This window comes from Macaca thibetana, chromosome 19, assembly GCF_024542745.1.
Source record: "Macaca thibetana thibetana isolate TM-01 chromosome 19, ASM2454274v1, whole genome shotgun sequence".
NCBI classification, from domain to species: Eukaryota; Metazoa; Chordata; class Mammalia; order Primates; family Cercopithecidae; genus Macaca; species Macaca thibetana.
In genome coordinates this window covers 28,649,087-28,670,135 of record NC_065596.1, presented here as the reverse complement: position 1 = coordinate 28,670,135, position 21,049 = coordinate 28,649,087, and the positions used below count along the sequence as shown (strand labels likewise).

At 43.3% G+C, this 21,049-nt stretch overlaps 2 protein-coding genes across 2 annotated transcripts in view; one reads left to right on the top strand and one right to left on the bottom strand.

Moving 5' to 3' along the window:
- CABP5 (calcium binding protein 5) overlaps nt 1-2,887 on the top strand; it is a 23,634-nt gene extending 20,747 nt beyond the window's left edge. The window contains exon 10 of the mRNA XM_050772373.1: nt 1,474-2,887. The gene's annotated coding sequence lies outside the window, so the exon portion shown is untranslated. The remainder of the gene's footprint in view (nt 1-1,473) is intronic.
- Nucleotides 1-21,049, bottom strand: part of ELSPBP1 (epididymal sperm binding protein 1) — a 23,516-nt gene extending 2,467 nt beyond the window's left edge. Inside the window, exons 1-5 of the mRNA XM_050772371.1 lie at nt 20,971-21,049; nt 12,752-12,840; nt 6,197-6,334; nt 4,270-4,416; nt 1,880-2,038 (exon numbers count right to left, since the gene is read on the bottom strand). Coding sequence (XP_050628328.1) covers nt 1,880-2,038; nt 4,270-4,416; nt 6,197-6,334; nt 12,752-12,821 — 514 coding nt within the window. The 5' untranslated portion in view covers nt 12,822-12,840; nt 20,971-21,049. The remainder of the gene's footprint in view (nt 1-1,879; nt 2,039-4,269; nt 4,417-6,196; nt 6,335-12,751; nt 12,841-20,970) is intronic.

Genomic DNA, 21,049 nt, shown 5'->3' with positions numbered 1-21,049 from the left:
GTGGTGGCGGGCACCTGTAATCCCAGCTACTCGGGAGCCTGAGGCAGAAGAATCGCTTGAACCCGGGAGGCAGAGGCTGCAGTGAGCCGAGATTGCACCATTGCACTCCAGCCTGGCGACAGAGTGAGACTCCGTCTCAAAAATAAAATAAAATAAAACAAAATAAAAAAAGTAAAAAAAAAAAAAAAAACTAAAATCTAAAATCTGGGTAAACCCTGCACAGGAAGGTGTTGCCTGGGCACTGCTCAGAATGCTGACCCAAACCTAAGCAAAAGAAGAATTTGTGTTCACAGTTACAAGAGCTGAAATGAGCCGAAAGAACACGCCCTTACTGCCCTCGGGTGAGAACATGTGTGTTGGGAAACTCAAACTCAAACTTCCTCACTCTGTGTGTCCACAGATGACTGCAGAAGCGTCACGAGTATCGATTTCGTGAGTGACAAAGTTTAGCGAGTAGGCACATTTGCACCTGTGGAATCCGTGAAAGATGAGGATATAAATGATGTCCTCACAAAAGATGACCCCATAAATAATATGAACTGGACACCTCTATCCACAGCAGCTTGAGGCAACAGAGGGTAAATGGGTCTCAATTTTTGCTGTCACATCTTCTCCCATGACCAGCTGAGAAATAATTTATTTTATTTAGGAAATTCCCGAGTTGTTGGAACAACACACATCCCCACCCACAGCTATTCGCCTGACCCCTTGCCTGGAGTGGTGCAGACCTATAACTCCTTATAGTTCCTCTTTGCCCAAGGACTTCCCTTTCCTTTCCACTGGGCCTTGGGTATTTTCTTCGCTCAGAAGCTATCAGAGTGTAGGACTTGAGAAAGGCTGGAAGATAGGGCAGGGCACTGGAATAGGGAAGAAGGGCAGAGTGGAAGCACAGAGGGCGCTGGAGGAAGGAGGGAGAAGGAGAACGCTGGTCACCAGGAGGACCTGGTGGATAGAGGATTTGTCTCAGAGGACCAATCCCAGTGTCCTCATCTTTCATGATTCCACAGGTGCAAATGTGTTTACTTGCTAAACTTTATGACTCACGAAATCAACACTCATGACGCTTCTGCGGCCATTTGTGGACACACACAGAGAGAGGAAGTCTGAATCTCCCAACACACATGTTCTCAGCTGAGGGGAACAAGGGGATGCTCTTCCGGTTCATTTCAGCTCTCCTACTGTGAACAGGTGCAGTTTGGCAGTCTAGTACGTTTTCCAAATGTGTGAGCCTTTTGTCGGGTGATTTCACTGTTTGTTTGCTTATTTATTTATTTTAGAGGCAAGGTCTCACTCTGTCACCCAGGCTGGAGTGCAGAGGTATGATCATAGCTCACTGCAGCCTCAACCTCCCAGGCTCAAGTGATCCTCCCGCCTCAGCCTCCCAAGTACCTGGGACTACAGGCACGTGCTACCACACTTGGCTATTTATTTATTTATTTATTTTTGTTGTGTTTTGTTTTGTTTTGTTTGTAGAGACAGCGTCTCACTATGTGACCAGACTGGTCTTGAACTCCTGGCCTCAAGTGATCCTTCCATCTCAGCCTCCCAATGTTCTGGGATTACAACGTGAGCCACCATGCCTGGCTCACGCTAGGGTTTTTAAAAGCCTTAGCATGTGTTTATTCTGTATTTGCATCACGGTTAGGTGTTTAACATTTCGAGCATTTCATTTTGGCACCTTTCTCTTGGATTTTAAAGCCTGTGGCATATCACACCATTGACGTTATTCACGAGGCCAGAACTCTGTCTGCCTGATTCAACACCAGATCCTCAGCGCCCAACTCAGTGCCTGGCTCACAATGTGGTTTCAGTAGGTGTTTGTTGAGCAGATGAATGAAAGAATCCACCCACACCCACCCAACTCCCATCCCCAGATTACTGGTGTCGGCACAGAAACTCCACTTTCCATCCTTATCCATGTTCTCTGTGGTCGGGCACCAGAGCTTGTTGCTTTCATCCTCCAGGCAATCGGAGACCACGTTGTTTCTGTAGATGGAGGGGAAGATGCAGGGCTTGCTGAGAGAATTTCCCCCATACTCTGAAAATGATTATGGAAAGGTTACAGGTCAAGAAGAGGAGCTGAAAAGAGCTTCCATTTATGACACAAAAACTGTCCCACGCTTTATCCCGTGAAAGGCAACATAGCATTGGATTCTCCAAGCAACTTCTGGATGACGTTATTATCTGGATGTTATGGATAAGTGAGAGCCAAAATTATCAACTCGCACACAGCTTACTGTCTCCATTAACGTGACTTCACGGTTCTGCGGTCGCCATCACCTTGACTCTATTAAGCTAGGAAATTCTTGTCCCGGAAGATTCTTATCTTGCAAATAGCCTTATTATTCATTCCAGAAGCCTCTAGAAAAGCTATTTACATAAATATCAGACCGTTCAACTTTTTCAGTAGACTGTGTCAAAACACTGTTTACTCTTCCAGACTCTTTGAAACCCCGTCTTTGGTCATTTCACCTTGCTGTGACCACCAACCCTAACTATTACATCATGATCCTTACACAATCCAAATCACATCCCCCACTGAGAGACCCACCTTAGACAAGACCCCAAGACCCCATCAATATGCTGAGTTTTCCCTCCCCACTTCGAGACGTTATTTTTTATTTTTTTAGATGGAGTCTCGCTCTGTCACCCAGGCTGGAGTGCGGTGGTACGATCTCGGCTCACTGCAACCTCCGTGTCCTGGGTTCAAGAGATTCTCCTGCCTGGAGATTACAGGCATGTGCCACCCATGCTTCACTAATTTTTGTACTTTTATTAGAGAAGGGGTTTCGCCATGTTGGCCAGGCGGGTCTTGAACTCCTGACCTCAGGTGATTCACCTGCCTCGGCCTCCCACAGTGCTTGGATTACAGGCGTGAGCCACCACACCCGGCCTGCTATAGTGAGATTTAAGGTTAGTGTTGGTTTATAGTAAAGAACGCAAATGGTGGATGATTAGGACTAGAATAAAATTAAGGTTTAGAGAGAATTAAGATTTGTTGAGTGCTAAGGGAAGAACAGAATTAAGATTTTTATGCAAGAATAAGCATGCCTAGGAATAAGTGCCTTCATGGATTTTTGTCTCTGTGGAAGCAACAGTACTTAAGGAGAGAGCGTGCGCTTTGGAACCGTATGGACTAGAACTCAAGCTCTAATTCTAATATAGCCTATGACTGTGACCCTGGGAAGTGCTCAGTTTTACTGGGACAATTTATTGAATGGGTGGTGGAGAATAGCAGCTCATAGAGCTGCTATAGAAAGATTCAGGATATTGTATACAAATCTGTTAGATCAGTGTAGTACATAGAGGGCATTGAATGAATTTTGGTCACTATTCACCTGGGATTGTGCGTAGACTTAATAAGATGCTAGGCTGCATTGAAATGCAGGTCGGGGCCCTGCATGGTGGCTCATGCCTGTAATCCTAGCATTTTGGGAGGCCGAGGCGGGTGGGCCACCTGAAGCCAGGAGTTCGAGACCAGCCTGACCAACATGACGAAACCCTGTCCCTAGTAAAAATACAAAAATTAGCTGGGTGTGGTGGCGGGCACCTGCAGTCTCAGCAACTCAGGAGACTGAGGCAGGAGAATCATTTGAACTTGGGAGGCAGAGATTGCAGTGACCCGCGATCACACCAGTGCACTCCAGCCTGAGTGACAGAGCAAGACCCTGAAAAAGAACAAAGAAGGAAGGAAGGAAGGGGGGGGGAGAGAGAGAGAGAGAGAGAGAAGAGGAAGAAAGTGAAAGAAAGAAAGAAAGAAAGAAAGAAAGAAAGAAAGAAAGAAAGAAAGAAGGAAGGAAGGAAGGAAGGAAGGAAGGAAGGAAGGAAGGAAGGAAGGAAGGAAGGAAGGAAGGAAAGGAAGGAAGGAAGGAAGAGAGGAAGAAAGAGAAAGAAAGAAGAAAAGAAAAAAAGAAAGAAAGAAAAGAAAAGAAAGAAGGAAAAGAAAGAAAGGGCAGGTTGGATCTGTCAATGGGTGAATCTCACTATTGTCAGTTCTAGAAACAGAAATACTAGAAGCCAATATCAGGACTTCAGCTCATTGTTTCAGTTCTCAGGACATGGGTCTTTTCATGCTGGATTGGGGACTGGGCAAATGGCCTCGGGATACCCCTATCTGCAGTTGTCATAGTGAACTCTCTGAGCAGATACTTAGCTCCTGTAAGCACTTCCCCCTTGCTGCTTTGGTCTCTACCTTGCCCGGCCTCCCCTCAAGATGATCCTTGCTGTCCACTCTCCCTCCCACCACACATCCCTGCTACAGGGGCTCACCATTCGTTTCACAGAATTTCCACTGCTGTTTCTCATCGAAGACGGAGGTGACCGAGCACCACAGACTGCCTAAGAAGCTGCCCTGGGAGATGCAGCTGTTATAGGCCTTTCCTCGATAGATGAAAGGGAAGATACAGCGTGGGTAATCTGTTAGGAACAGAGTTCGTGAGTGGCTCGACTTCCTCTAGTCATTCACAGGACAGAGTCATTTGATCATCAATCAACCATCACAAGACAGGACAGACATAAGGTTCAGAAGAGATTTTATGCATTATTTTGTCAAGCATTTGCCTATGGCCTATTCATCTGATTCTTGAACAACACGAACTTGGGTCCACTTATACGTGAGTTTCTTTTTTCTTTCTTCCTTCCTTCTTTCCTTCTTTCCTTCCTTCCTTCCTTCCTTCCTTCCTTCCTTCCTTCCTTCCTTCCTTCCTTTCCTTCCTTCCTTCCTTCCTTCCTTCCTTTCCTTCCTTCCTTCCTTCCTTCCTTCCTTCCTTCCTTCCTTCCTTCCTTCCTTCCTTCCTTCCTTCCTTCCTTCCTTCCTTCCTTCCTTCCTTCCTTCCTTCCTTCCTTCCTTCCTTCCTTCCTTCCTTCCTTCCTTCCTTCCTTCCTTCCTTCCTTCCTTCCTTCCTTCCTTCCTTCCTTCCTTCCTTCCTTCCTTCCTTCCTTCCTTCCTTCCTTCCTTCCTTCCTTCCTTCCTTCCTTCTCTTCTTCCTTTCTTTCTCTTTCTTTCTTTCTTTCTTTCTTTCTTTCTTTCTTTCTTTCTTTCTTTCTTCTTTCTCTTTCTCTTCTTTCTCTCTTTCTCTCTTTTCTCTCTTTCTTCTCTCTTTCTCTCTTTCTCTCCTTCTCTCTTTCTCTCTTTCTCTCTTTCTCTTTCTCTCTTTCTCTCTTTCTTTCTTTCTTTCTTTCTTTCTTTTTGAGAGAGTCTCAATCTGTTGCCCATGCTAGAGTGCAATGGCGAGATCTTGGCTCACTGCAACCTCTGCCTCTCGGGTTCCAGCAATTCTCCTGCCTCAGCCTCCTGAGTAGCTGGGATTACAGGTGCCTGCCACCCACACCCAGCTATTTTTTCCTAATTTTTAATAGAGATGGAGTGTCGCCATGTTGGCCAGGCTGCTCTCAAACTCCTGACCTCAGGTGATCCACCCACCTTGGCCTCCCAAATTGCTGGGATTACAGGTGTGAGACACTGCACCCAGCGGGCGTGGGTGTTTTTCAAAAAAAGTTCTGTTGAATGTGTCTGCCTCTCCTGCCTCCCCTTCCACCTTCTCCATCATTTCTGCCTCTGTCATCCCAAGATGGTGAGACCAACCTTCCTCTTCCTCCTCCTACTCAACATGAAGATGATGCTAATGGCCTTTATGCTGATCCATTCCCACTTAATGGAGAGCAAATGTATTTCCTCCTTTTTACAATTTTCTTAATAACATTTTATTTTCTCTAGTTTATTATGAGAATATGGTATATAATACATAAGACATACAACATCTGTGTTAATTGACAGTTTATGTTACTGGTAAGCTGTCTCGTCAACAGTAGGCTATTAGTAGTTAAGTTTTGATGGGATTACAGGCATGAGCCACCTCGCCCAGCCTCAAATCCCTTTTCTTACACTTTGTTTCTTTTTTCCTTATTAATTTAGAAAATTAAGAAAGACATAAAGATGGGATGGTTCTATTGGGTCAACTAGTCTTACAATATCACAAGACCCTCATCCAGAGAGCACCATTTTTAACACTATCATTATTAACATTATTACCCATTATTAGCATTCAGCGTCTGGCATCCCAGAGCTTTTTCTATGCAAGCATACGTATTATAATTCGTCTGCAAAAATGTGATCATGTCATAGACAGTCACACATTCTCTTTTGTGATCCACCCTAGTCAAAGGCCACTGGCAGAGACAACATGATACCGCTCACCTTCACTCTGGCAGTACTTCCATTGGCCATTGTACACCGCTCTGGTGGCACACCAAGGGGATAAGCTATGAATTTTGGTGCAAGTGAAGTAAACAGATCCCTTGTAGGTGAAAGGAAAGACACATTCCTCGTGCATCCCTGAAGGGCAGAAGGAGAAAATGGGAGTAGGGAAGAATCACAATGAATTAGCAAAGGATGAGTCTTGGTTTGGCTCTTGCTTTGATCTGAATGTCTGTGTCCCCCTGCCAAATTCATATGTTAAAATCCTAACCCCCACGGTCATGGTACAAGGGGCGTTTGGAAGGTGATTAGGTCGTACGGGCAGAGCCTTCATGATTGGGATAAGAACCCTTACAAGAGAACCCAGAGAGGTAGCTAGCCCCTTCTATGATGTGAGGATACAGCAAGAAGGCACCATCTGTGAACCAGGAAGCAGGCCCTCATCAGCAACTGAAACTGCTGGTGCCTTGCCCTTGGACTTCTCAGCCTCTAGAACTGGGAGATAGAAATTTATATTGGTTATAAGCTACTCAGTCAATGGTACTTTTTAAATTTTGTTTTATTTACTTTTTTATTTTATTTTTTATTTTTTGAGATGAAGTCTCACTCTGTCACCCAGGCTGGAGTGCAGTGGTCTGGTCTCAGCTCACTGCAACCTCCATCTCCTGGGTTCAAGCGATTCTCCTACCTCAGCCTCTAGAGTAACTGGGATTACAGGTGCCTCCCACCACACCTGACTAATTTTTGTATTTTTAGTAGACATGAGGTTTTGCCATGTTGGCCAGGCTGGTCTCGAATAGTACTCGTGGCACCCAGATGTGGCAAATATTGAGGGGACAACTTTCGATGTCCTTATTCTTCTCAATGAGTACAGGAACTTTGTTTTTTGTGCAGTGTATCCACAGAACCTAGAATAGTTACTTGCTCAAGAAACAACAGAAAGAATAAAATAAGTTTGGAAAATGCCACGTGAAACAAAGTTAAACAGATTTCTTTAATGAAGGACTCATCAGAAAAGTTAATATGAAAATGAGAAATGATGTATACAGTATATTGAGTTGTCCTTCTTTTTTTTCACAATTCAATAGCAGTAGAGACTAACCTCAGGTGATCCTCCCGCCTTGGCCTCCCACAGTACTGGGATTACAGGCGTGAGCCACCATGCCTGGCCTGTGGTATTTTGTTGTGGCAACCCAAACAGACTGAGACAGTTCTCATGGGGGCCTGAAGGCTACACACCTAGGCTTAGCATCCAACTTCCTAATGACATATCAGGGAGTATCCAATTCATGATGGAACCAGGAGCACTGGGGAAGAGTTTCATACACAACCCAGACAACCAAGGTATGTTGTTCCCTGAGACTACTGTTGCTCAGAGCATAAAATCGGAGGCCAATAACGTTACACAAAATAACTTTTGGTGGATCACAAGACCACATTAGGTTATGTAGGGACACACATTAAATAATTTTGAAATATAAACTGGAAAAAAAATCATTTTCCAGTGGTCCTTTTAGTCCTTCTGCTTACGCAAAAGAGAAAGCTTCAATTTAATACTAGTATTTCTCTACCGCATCTCTAATATTTAATAATCTCTCATTTTAACAAGAACAAAAGAGAGAGAGAGAGAGACAGGGCAGGACTCAGGCTTAAAGCTTTGTTCGGACAATAGCCTAGCAGAATTTAATAATGAGATTTTGTTTTCATAGTACAGTATTTATTTTTGGTCATATTTCCTATTTATGGAAAGTGGTAGTGCTTTTTTATATTATAATACTGATGTTAACCAAACTCTTAAAATGAATTTTTTTAAAGTGAAGATAAGTGAGCAAATTTAAAGAAAAATGTTGAGTAAATAATAGTACTGGTGGCACCCAGATGTGGCAAATATTGAGGGGACAACTTTCAATGTCCTTATTCTTCTCGATGAGTACAGGAACTTTGGTTTTTTTTGTGCAGTATACCCACAGAACCTAGAATAGTTACTTGATCAAGAAACAACAGAAAGAATAAAATAAGTTTGGAAAATGCCACGTGAGACAAAGTTAAACAGGTTTCTTTAATGAAGGACTCATCAGAAAAGTTAATATGAAAATGAGAATTGATGTATACAGTATATTGAGTTGTCCTTCTTTTTTTTTTTTTTTTTTTTTTTTTTTCACAATTCAATAGCACTAGAGACTAATGGTCCCTGAAATATATCAAGAAATGCTGTTCTTGGCCAGGCACGATGACCCATGGCTGTAATCCCAGCACTTTGGGAGGCAGAGGTGGGTGGATCACTTCTAGCCACGAGTTCAAGACCAGCCTGGGCAACAAAGTGAAACCCCATCTCTACAAAAAACAAACAGTATTAGACAGGCATGGTAGTGTGCCCTGTAATCCCAGCTACTTGGGAGGCTGAGGGAGAAAGACCCTTTGTGCCTGAGAGGTTGAAGCCACAGTGAGCCACGATTGCATCTCTGTACTCCAGCCTGGTGACAGAGTGAGATCCTGACTGAAAACAAAACAAAACAAAAAACCAAAACAAAAATGGTGTTCTGCAGAATTTTGATGTGTAAATTTTTTAAAAGAAAGAAATGCTATTCTATCCCAGATTCCTCATCACGTGAAAACCCGCGTACAATAAGGACTAATGAAAGTTGATCGCTTCGTTTGAGCAGAACTGGGATGAGAGCTCAACTTGCTCATCTGCTAGTTCAGAGTCACAGCTTCGCTCCTTGCTCTAATCTCGTTTATCTTCCTCCTTCCTTCTCTCCCTCAAAGATATAATGATAGAATACTATGAGTGAGATACTCCAGTGGGCGATTTGTGTGTGTGTGCAATGGATTATGGGTGGAAATTATGCTCACCATTTCCTGGCTTTAAAAAGTCCCAAACAATCCTCCATGCTATTTTCTTCCTCTGCCAACCAGCTGAATATAGAGCAGCAGTTCTTAATAGAGAAGGAGGAGCAATTATGACCTCCTGGGGGCATTAGCCAAGGTTTAGAGACATTTTTGGTTGTTACAACTTATAGGGGAAAGGAACCAGTGGCTGCTACTGACATCTCCAGTTAGAGGCTAGGGATATTGCTAAACATCCTACAATGCACAGGACAGCTCCCCAGAACAAAGCTATCCAGCCACAGACAGCAATCGTGCCAAGGCTGAGAAACTCTGAGGACTGAGCAGAGAATACTGAGGGCCTGGGGGACAGTGGAGCCACAAACTAGAGGATCTTGTTCTCTGGATTACAACAAAAAGTTTTCCCACCGAACATCCACATTGGACTGTAGAATGAGTTCAACATGAACCTCTGTTGAGTCAAGCCACTGACATTTGGGTGTTGCTACAATAGTTAGTCCTCTCCTAATAGACGGACAAGACATGGTGTCTGTCTTCAAGGTCTGTAACATGGTAACCACAGCCCTTGTGGATCAGATTCTTGTCCTGTATAACCTGACGTAGGTCATTATGGGGACAAGGGATGGGTTGGGAGAATGTGGAGAAGACAGACTTCCATCTCTGAACCGCACCAACGGGGTGATGCAATTAGGAGTACTTAAATATCATTGCATTTTTCACCTCTGTTTCTCAGAACTGTTTGGTATTTATTTTTGTGAAACGTAAACCAGTTTAAATCAGGAAAGTGCTTAGAAGAGTACCAGGAGCATGGCTGCTGCTTAACAAATATTAGTTATGATCATCATTTTCATTATCATCACTACCATCACCATCATCATCATCCTTCTCCACACTATTGTCATTGCCATCATCATAATGATCATCATCGTCATTGTCATGATCATCATCAGTCATTGTCACCATCATTAATCTCATTATTGTCATTGTCATCATGATGATCATCGTTATCATCATTGTCATTGTCATCATAATCAACCTCATTATTGTCATTATCATGTGACGATGATCATCATTGTCATCATCATCATTGTCATCATCAGTGTCATTATCATCAACCCCATTATTGTCATCATCATGTGATGATGATCATTGTCATTGTCATCATCATCATTGTCATCATCAGTGTCATTATCATCAACCTCATTATTGTCATTGTCATCATCATCATCGTTATTATAATCATTATTCTCCTCATCACATCATTGTCATCATCATTATCATCATCATCGTCATTGTCACCATCATCATCGTCATCATTGTCACGATTATTGTCATCATTATCATCATCGTTGTCATCATCGTCATATCGTCATCATCATCATCATCCTCATCATTATCATTGTCATCATCACTATCATTATTGTCGTTATCAATGCTTTGCCTCAATCACAAACACCACTGAGTATATAGGATACTGTGTTGAGGAGGAGGGCAGACGCCCCTGTAGGCGGAATTAAGGTTATCTTTGGGAGTTGTTAGTAAGAATCAGTGCATAATGAATACTATTAGCCATCTGCAAAGTAATCCAGCAGATGGCCTAATCTTCTTAACTGAGTTACAATCCTCCATAATCCAGACCCTGCTGACCTGCCTGTTCTCACTCCCTGATTAACATTCCCTTGACCTTACTCCATGTTCTTTCTCGTCTTTGGGATTTTGCTCCTGCCCTTCACCCTGCCACGAATGTCTTTCCCCTCTTCCCAGCTTTAGTCCCTGCTATTCATCCATGAAGATTTGGTTCAGTCTGGGTCAATACTCTTCCTCACACTTATAATACTCAGAGTCAATCACTATAAATGAATGCAGTTGCCAATTTTAAAAAAATAATTCATTTATGTGTCTATAACTCCCAATTACTGTGAACTCTCTGAGTGGAGGGTCTAGGTTTTGTTTATTTCTGCACTTCTGATCCATAACATAATGCCTGCAACTTAAAGATCACTCAGTAAGTGTATACTAAATAAATTTGTCTGTAAATACACTCAAAGGGAACTTGGAATACTGAGTTTCACCACAAGTATGTGGGTGTGGTCTCAGGGAGGCATGACAAAACTGAGATTATAACTAGAAAAGTAGATACCCCATCAATTACATTGTTCCTTGTCTGAATAAACTGTGAGTTCCTAATCTTTTAGGAATTTGTCAGTTCTTTGAGAACCCACAATTTCTCTCTAGGAGAGTATTCATTTGCCCTTATGGTTGAGATGGCTGTGTGTTCATCAAAATCAGTTTTACTTTCCTCCCAAATGCACTGCTACACTGCATCTCCCAGACTTGCTTGCAGGTAAGAGCTGTATCAGTTCTAGCCAGTGGAAGTAGGAGAAAGTGATGAATGTCACTTCCTGTCCTGGCCAAAAGAAAACAAAGAAACAAAAAACCCTCTCCTCCGAGATCCTCCAGACTCTCTTGATCCTTGTCTACGAGCTAAAAGCAAAGAAACCTCAGCAGATTCTGAAACCCAAGGGGATGGTGGGTCCCTAGGACGGAAGAAGCTTTGATCCCTGAATGACCATGTGGAGCATTGTTTCCTGACTGGATGCACCTGGTTCTGGCACTTTGCAGAACCAAGAAAAAAAAATGTTATTGTATTAAGCTGCTGAGAGTTTGGAGTTTGCTTCTTACAATAGCTATTCTCACTACTCTGATAAATACACACATTTTTTTTAAAATGCAAATTCAAGTTTTCATATACTCTAATCCTCACTCAGTGACCCCAGGTTAGGAATCTCTGGAATAAAGAATGTGGGATCAAGGTGCATCAATATGTAAATGGTTCCTGAGCCTTATCCAGAAGAGAATGATCTGTCAGGCAGAAAAAGATTCTAATTGTGACAAATGACTCACCAAGGCTTGAGTGAATGACCTGTAAGCAAGGTCTCCTCTTGTTCTGTTTCTGTGCTTACCTGCAGTGTTTTAGTGATTAGTTTAGATTCTGAGATACATTAATATATAATTAGGGTGTCCAGGTTGGGGTCTGAGGGTTCAGTTCATTGGGATCATATAACTTGCCTTTTAATCAACATATTCACATTCCTCCCTCCAGGTGCTGAGCATTATGAAAGATTCTGGTGCCCATTATTTTATTTAATCTTCAAAATAACCCCATGAGATAAATGCCATTATTTTTCCTTCAGTCTGGAAACTGACTTCAGAGAGGTTATGGCTTGACCAAATGTACAGAGAAAAGAAGTGGCAGATCCAAGGTCCAAACCCCAGGTCTTCTGAGATTTTTTTTTTTTTTTTTTTCTTGAGACGGAGTTTTGCTCTTGTCGCCCAGGCTGGAGTACAGTGGCGCAATCTCGGCTAACTGCAACCTCCACCTCCTGGGTTCAAGTGATTCTCCTGCCTCAGCCTCCTGAGTAGCTGGGATTACAGTCACCTACCACCATGCCTGGCTAATTTTTGTATTTTTAGTAGAGACAGGTTTTCACCATGTTGGCCAGGCTGCTCTGGAACTCCTGACCTCAAGTGATCTGCCAGCCTCAGCCTCCCAAAGTGCTGAGATTACAGGTGTGAGCCACTGCACCCAGCCTCTTCTGAGATTTTTGCTAAGCCATCTCCTCCCTACTTGGTTCCAGGAATCTTTGCTTTGCCCCATTCATTCTTTTCCAGTTTCTAAATCCTCCCCATCGTTTTCAGTGTCCTCACCTCCACTTGACTCATAGAAACAGAGAAGGAAGGTCGTCCATCCCAGCAGGTAACTGGACCATCGGGTCATCTCGGCTGCCCTCTTCTCTCTGGAATGAAAGAAGACAAAAATTTTCATCCCACAGTTCCCCTTCCTCTTCCCACTAGCTCCTAGATTTGACATCATACATGCCATTTTTCTTTCTATCCACAGTGATTTAAAAAATAGACCAGGCATAGTGGCTCACACCTGTAATCTCAGCACTTCGGGAGACCAAGGCAGAGGATCGCTTAAAGCCAGACGTTCAAGACCAGCCTGGGCAACATAGTGAGACCTCATCTCTACAAAATTTTCATTTAAATTAGCCAGGTATGGTGGTGTATGCCTGTGGTCCCAGCTGTTCAGGAGGCTGGACACTAATCCTGCATACCGCTCACCCTTGTTATGACGATTAATGACAACCATAAAAAAATAACAGATTTCGGAGGTCAAGATGGGAGGATTGTTTGAGGCCGAGAGTTTGAGATCAGCCTGGACAATATAGCAAGACCTCATCTCTACAAAAATTTTAAAAAGTTAGCCTTGTATGGTGGTGCGTGCCTGTAGTCCCAGCTACTCAGGAGGCTGAGGTGGGAGGATCGCTGGAGCCCAGGAGGTCGAGGCTGCAGTGCACTATGATCGCACCACGGCACTCCAGCGTGGGCGACACAGCAAGGCTCTGTCTCAAAACACAAAGCAAAACAAAAAACAGATAAAACTCATTGAGTGCTGCACACCATTCTAAATTCACGATAATCCAGATAGGAAGTAGCCCAGCGTGGTAAGTACCATTACCACCCCAGATACGCACAGATGGGGCACACAGTAAGCTTAAGCACCTTGCTGAGGGTTACAGATCATGTAAGTAGGGGAGCTTGCAGGTGAACCCCAACAATCTGACTCGGTTCAGAGAAATTGAGCTCTTAAGTAATGTACAATGCTGCCTCTAGGCTTAACATAGGACCAGACATGTGCTAAGAACTCATAAATATTATCCAAAATGGTATTGTTCATATAATATTATTTCATCTCTGAGAGCCGGGACTGTATTCTCAACTGGCTCCCAGACATGTCCACCTAGATGTCCTTCAAACATCTCAAATTCCAAGCTTTGGCTTTTGAGATACAGCCCAAAATATGTGATCCTTCCCCCATGTTACTTCATTTAATTACACTATGTTCTTCCCAACCGCCTGGGTTGTAGACCCCAGTGCAGATCTGCTGTCCCTGTCTCTTGCTGTGTTCTATCAGTCAGTTGGCTTCACTTTTCTGAAGCTCTCAAATCTATCCGCTTTTCCTGCCTCTGCTGTTACAGACTAAACGAAGGTCTTTTTCATCTCTCTTCTCAACTATTCAACTGTTATCCTGTTCCCTCACGGATATGCAGCCTCCAGCCTCTCTCCTCTACAAAGCTGAGCTCTTTTTCTCTTTTTCTTTCTTTCTTTCTTTTTTTTTTTTTTTTACACAGGGTCTTGCTCTGTCACCCAGGCTGCAGTGCAGTGGTGCCATCATGACTCACTACAGCCTCCATCTCCCAGCTCAAGTGATGCTCCCACCTCAGCCTCCCAAGTAGCTGGGACTACAGGCACGCATCACCACACCCAGTTAATTTTTAAACTATGATTATTGTTTGTAGAGATGAGGTCTCACTATGTTGCCCAGGCTGGTCTCAGACTCCTGAGCCCAAGCCGTCCTCCTGCTCAGCCTCCCAAAGCACTGGGATTAGAGGCATGAGCCACTGTGCCCAGTACGGGCTCTTTCCTGATGCCTGCTTTATGCATCCACTCAGGAATGCGTATTTATTGAGCATTTACAAGATGTGGGGCCAGGGCTACACAGTGAGTATGCAGCAGTGGGTAAAGCAGGCATAGTCCCTTCCTTCGTGGGGCTGAGAGTCTACCAAGGAGAGAGACACGAGGTGAAGAAACCAGAAACAAATACAACTATTTGCTGTGATCATTGCTGTGGACGAGTCTCAGGAATAACTAGGACAAGGTCACTTTTGATTGAGAGGTCAGGGGAGGGTCCTCTGAGACATGACAGGTAAGCTGACACCTGGAGGAACAGATGGAGGAGGGAGACAGGAGAGGAGCTGGAGGTATGCGGGTGGGGGATGCATCCAGGCCAGAGAAGCCGATGTGGAAAGGGCCTGAGATGAAAAAAGCTAGATGTGCTCAAGGAAAAGTGGGACCCACATGGCTAGGGCCCAGGCTGGGCACAGTGGCTCATGCCTATAATCCCAGTGTTTTGGGAAGCTGAGCAGGAGGATGGCTTAAGCTTAGGAGTTTGAGACCAGCCTGGGCCACACAGTGACACCTCGTCTCTGCAAAAAGTGAGGAGGAGCAAGGTCACAGAGATGCATGGTGATGTGGGTGGGACCGGACCCTGTAGTGCCTCCCTAAGATTTTTTTTTTTTGAGATGGAGTCTTGCTCTGTCGCCCAGGCTGGAGTGCAGTGGCCTAATCTCAGCTCACTGCAAACTCCTCCTCCCTAGTTTATGCCATTTTCCTGCCCCAGCCTCCCAAGTAGCTGGGACTACAGGCGCCCGCCACGTCGCCTGGCTACTTTTTTGCATTTTTTATTAGAGATGGGGTTTCACCATGTTAGCCAGGATGGTCTCGATCTCCTGACCTCGTGATCCGCCCGTCTCGGCCTCCCAAAGTGCTGGGATTACAGGCTTGAGCCACCGCGCCTGGCCTCTCCCTCAGATTCTAAATGCAACCTGAAGGCCAGGTGCAGTGGCTCATGCCTGTAATCCCAGCACCTTGGGAGGCCAAGGCAGGCAGATCACCTGAGGTGAGGCGTTCAAGACCAGCCTGGTCAACATGGTAAAACCTCATCTCTACTAAAAATACAAAAATTCCCTCCGCATGGTGGTGGGTGCCTGTAATTCCAGCTACTCGGATGCTGAGCCATGAGACTCGCTTGAACCCAGGAGGCAGAGGTTGCTGTGAGCCAAGATCATACCACTGCACTCCAGCCTGGGTAACAGAGCAAGGCTCTGTCTCAAAAAAATATATAGAATAGAATAGAATAGAATAGAATAGAATAGAATAGAATAGAAGCAACCAGAAGCCACAGAAGGGATTAAAGTGAGGAGGTGTGAACCAGGCACAGTGGCTCACGCCTGTAATCCGAGCATTTTGGGAAGCTGAGATGGGCGGATCGCTTGAGGTCAGGAGTTTGACACCAGCCTGGCCAACATGGCAAAATCCCATCTCTAATAAAAATACAAAAAAAAAAAAAAAAATTAACTGGGCGTGGTGGTGGGTGCCTGTAGTCCCAGCTACTTGGCAGGCTGAGGCAGGAGAATCACTTGAACCCAGGAGGTGGAGGTTGCAGTGAGCCAAAATCGCACCATTGCATGCCAGCCTGGGCGACAGAGCAAGACTCTGTCTCAAAAAAAAAAAAAAAAAAAAAAAGTGAGGAGGGGTGGCGTTTATTAATTCAAAATCCTCCATCACCTTTAGAATACAATCCATAGTCCATACCATGCCTTCCCTCAAAGCTCATTTCTTATCTTCCTTCTCCTTCCTCTATCTGCCTTTTAGTTGTTTCCTGCAGAAGCCACCTCAAGGCCTTCGCACTCGTTCTTCTCTTTGCCCGGGATGATCCCTCCATCCCCAGCTATTTACATGGCTTGCTTCCTTGTGCAATAAAGAGTTTCATGCAAATTCGAAGAATTGGTAGCAACAGATGGTCTGGAATGTTAATGACTCTGCACAGACCAAGTTATGGATATTAATAGAAAATATTTTAGGGCTGTTCAAAATAATTATTCAACTGGAAAACAAACCCTAATAGCCAGACACCCACGTCTGGAACATCCAGGTGAGGACCAAGTTACGCCTTGGGCACTGGCAGGTTCAGATGCTTGGAGAACCCTCTGTCCTGAGCCCTGGGGTTGTTGGGACCAGCATCCTGCCACTTGCCACTGTTTCTTGGCTGGTCGGATAAAGGGTTGTTGTAGTTTTGGAGTCAAACCACAGGCAAATGTGGGGGTAGTTTTTCCAATCATCAAATGAGGGAGAATAAACTCTACCTTGGGATCTTTTTTTTTTTTTTTTTTTTTTTTTGAGACGGAGTTTCGCTCAGTCGCCCAGGCTGGAGTGCAGTGGCCGGATCTCAGCTCATTGCAAGCTCCGCCTCCCGGGTTTACGCCATTCTCCTGCCTCAGCCTCCCAAGTAGCTGGGACTACAGGCGCCCGCCACCTCGACCAGCTAGTTTTTTGTATTTTTTAGTAGAGACGGGGTTTCACCATGTTTGCCAGGATGGTCTCGATCTTCTGACCTCGTGATCCGCCCGTCTCGGCCTCCCAAAGTGCTGGGATTACAGGCTTGAGCCACCGCGCCCGGCACCTTGGGATCTTATACATTCAGCAGATGCTGGAAAGCACTGTGTAAATGTCAGAGGGGGCACACAAGCCAGATATTTTCATTACTATTTATGGAGACAGCATACACGCTAGATTTTTTTTTTTTTTTTTTTTTTTTTTTTTGAGATGAAGTCTTGCTCTGCGTCCCAAGCTGGAGTGCAGTGGCACAATCTTAGCTCACTGCAACCTCCGCCTCCCTGGTTCAAGCGATTCTCCTGCCTCAGCCTCCCGAGTGCTGGGATTGCAGGCATGAGCCACTGCACTCAGGCCATCCCTGAGATTTTACTGGAAGCTGCTGACTACCAATTTTGGGATAAGTGCAGAGGAACGAAAAGACGGTGACACTCGAAAACCTAAGTCACTTAGAGCCTTGTAGTTCTCAGCAAGACACTTATCCACTCATCTATCCATTCATTTATCCTTCTATTTATTCATGATTCATTCAATCCATTCTCTTATCATCCATCCATCAATCATTCATCCAATGCATCTGTGTTCCCCATGCACATACATGCACAGAGCGTTTTCCTGAGCGGGCCTGTGAGAAGCCACTGATATCAATCACCTCTGGAAGTGGGAACCAGGGGTAAATAAGAGACTTCTTTCGATTTAAGTTTGTGTCACAGATGTGTGACTTACATCATTAAAAACAATTTAATTATGTACATACCAAGAAAGTAAGAGTTGCAATATTCCCAACACAAAGAAATGATAAATGTTGGAAGTAATGGATATCCTAAATACCCTGATTTGATCATTACACACTATACACATGTATCAAAATATCACATCAGTGGCTCACACCTGTAATCCCAGCACTTTGGGAGGCTGAGGTGGGAGGATTACTTGAGACCAGGAGTTTGAGACCAGCCTGGACAACATAGTGAGACCCCATGTCTATTAAATAAATAAATAATGGAAAACAAAAATCACATGTACCTCAATAGATATATACAATTATTGTGTATCAATACATTTTAAAAACAGTAATTATACATATATATCTATGCACATACATAATGTGTATATACATATATGTGCACATGCCTGTTTACATTATAGATGTGTATATATGTATACATAATATACACACATCATATGTGCACATACACAGGTATATGCATGCACATATGCTCACACAAAAACATGCAGAGTTAAAACGTTTTTTAAAAAAGATAGAACATCCTGGGTGAAGCAACAGGGGGCAGTTTAAAATCACAAAATAAAAAATCTACAACAATGAGATGGCTGTCTTAGGAATGGATTAATTTTATGGGGTAGTTATTGACTTACCAAATTTATTGAACATCTATAGAGCAAAGCATGGTGGCAGGGGCCTCCTGATGTTGGCATTCTAATTCCGCTGGCTTTCCAGTCATTAAAAGCCTGTGTGGATATTTCACTGGTGCCTAGCAGAGTGACATTTAATAAGGTACTTCACAGCTTACCCCTCTATACAACGGGGATGCTAATAACTAGATCTACTTCATAGAGTTGTTGGGAGGATTAAATTAGATGAAAGATACAAAATGCTTAAGACAATGTGTGCTATAGAGATAATTCACAATAAACGTTGGCCATTGATGATGATGATGATGATGATGACATTCATTCACCATGCTAGACCTGCAGTAATAAATTAATTAAGCAAACATCTTGAGAATGTTCTAATTCTCTTCTTTTACTTTTGTTATTTATTGGCTTTCAAACTTTCCTGAAAATATTACCTTCTGAGAAATTTTTTCCGGCTTAATGATACTCTACATTGTTAATATTCCCTCATGCATCCGTCCATCCATCAGCCATCCTTTTACCAACCCTTCTGTCATCATCCATCCATCCACCCATCCACCCATGTATCCTTCCACCATTCTTCCATCCATTCCTCCATCTATCCATCTTTTCATCTATCTTCTTCCATCATCCATTCATCCACCCATCAATTCATCCACCCATTCATCTTTCCACCAATTCTGCCATCCATGGATCAATTCTCCCATCCTTTTGTCCATCTTTCACCAGCCATCTATCCACTCATCTATCCATTCATTTATCCTTCTATTTATTCATTATTCATTCAATCCATCCTCTTATTATCCATCCATCAGTCATTCATCCAATAAGTATTTAAGAACCCCACCATCCATAAGAAACTGTGTCAAGTACCAAGAGGAACCACACATGATTTCTGCCCTCAAAAATCAGAGATAAATCCTTTCATTCATCCTTCGATTTATTCATCCACTCCTCATCCATCCTTCCGTTCATCCATTCTTTCACCATTCATCCATTCTTCTATCCACCCATCCTTCCCTTCATTCTTTAATCTTCCATCAGTCCACCACCCATCCAATGAGTATTCAAGAACCCTGTCACCTATGAGGAAATGTGGTGGGTACCAAGAGAAACCAGATATGATAGCTGTCTTCAAACAGCTAGAGATAAGATATTGGCACCAATACTTCCACCCAACATGGAAAATAATGGCAGCCACAACTGGTAGTATTAAGGCACTGATAGGGTGCCCAAGAGGCAGCTTAGCCCACAGCCTCTGCCCTCTGGTTCTCTTAAGCCAAAACAATTTCACAGTGGAGCGGTGAGAAGATAATAGCACCCGATCAACCAGGATTCAAATCCTACTCTCCTATGTTTCAACTGGGTGGCCTTGGGAAGGTCATTTCACCCTCTGAACTCCGAGCCAATATTCCTATCTGTTTAATGGAAATAAAATCTCAACTATAGAAGCCATTGTGATAATTACAGGGACACATGGGGCTGTAAAGTCACTGGAGTATAGTGTAGCTTCAAAATAATGAGTCCTTCTGCTTCTCAGCAGCAAATGATCCCAGATCTGAAACAGAACTTCAGTGTAAGACTTCCCTCCACCTCTAAGTGCGCACACACACCTCTTCTATTACATATTAGGCTGCCTTTGGAGTGAGAAGCAACAGGATCTCAGTAAGCTCTTTTTGAATCTCAACTTTCTTTTTCCTAAAATAGGGAGAGTACGCCTTACCTTGGAGAAACGGTGCAAAAATTGGTAGAACTACGAAGATTTTAATCCACTACCAAGAATTTAATAAGTAATTCACTCAGTCTCTTAACAGGTAACTTGTTCCCTTTTTTTCAGTTTCTTCCCTAAATTTGGGATTCAGGCAACCTTCCTTAGCATTACATCATTGACATAATCTGGTTTAACCCATTTCTTTAGTTTATTAACAGAGAAAGGATCTCACCCACAAGACCCCCTTCCCTACTTTCTCTGACTTTCCCCTTCCAGAACCAATATGGCAGCCACCAGCTACTTCTGGTTCTTGAGCATTTGAAATGGGAAAGTTCAAATTGTTCTATGTTGTAAGTGTAAAATACTTACTGATTCTGAAGACAAAGTATAGGAAAAAAAAGTAAAGTATTTCATTAATTTGCATTCATTTGTATTCATTAATTTTTTCAATTTATTCATTATACAATTTATACAATTTTCAATGTATACAATTATACAATGTATACAATTTATGCAATTATTCATTAATTTGTATTCAATAATTAATTTGTATTCATTTGTATTCATTAATTTGTATTCATTATGTGTTGAAATGATAATCGTTTACATATCCATGGGTTCCCCAAAACATATTATTTAAATAAATTGCACTTATTTTTTCTTACTTTCTAAAAGTGCTTTTGCTATAAAACTTATAATGATTTATGTGGCTCACATTATATTTCTAGTGCACCACAATGCTCTAGACCTTCCTTTCTTACTGTGGGAGTCCCAAGACCCCACTTCTCACACCCTCCCAAGTTTCCAGGTCAAAATGTACCTTTGAGAGAGTTCTTCTGGGCCCTAGCTCTCTCCACGATCTCTCTTTACGGTTCTGCTCCCAAGAGCTCTGGATTATC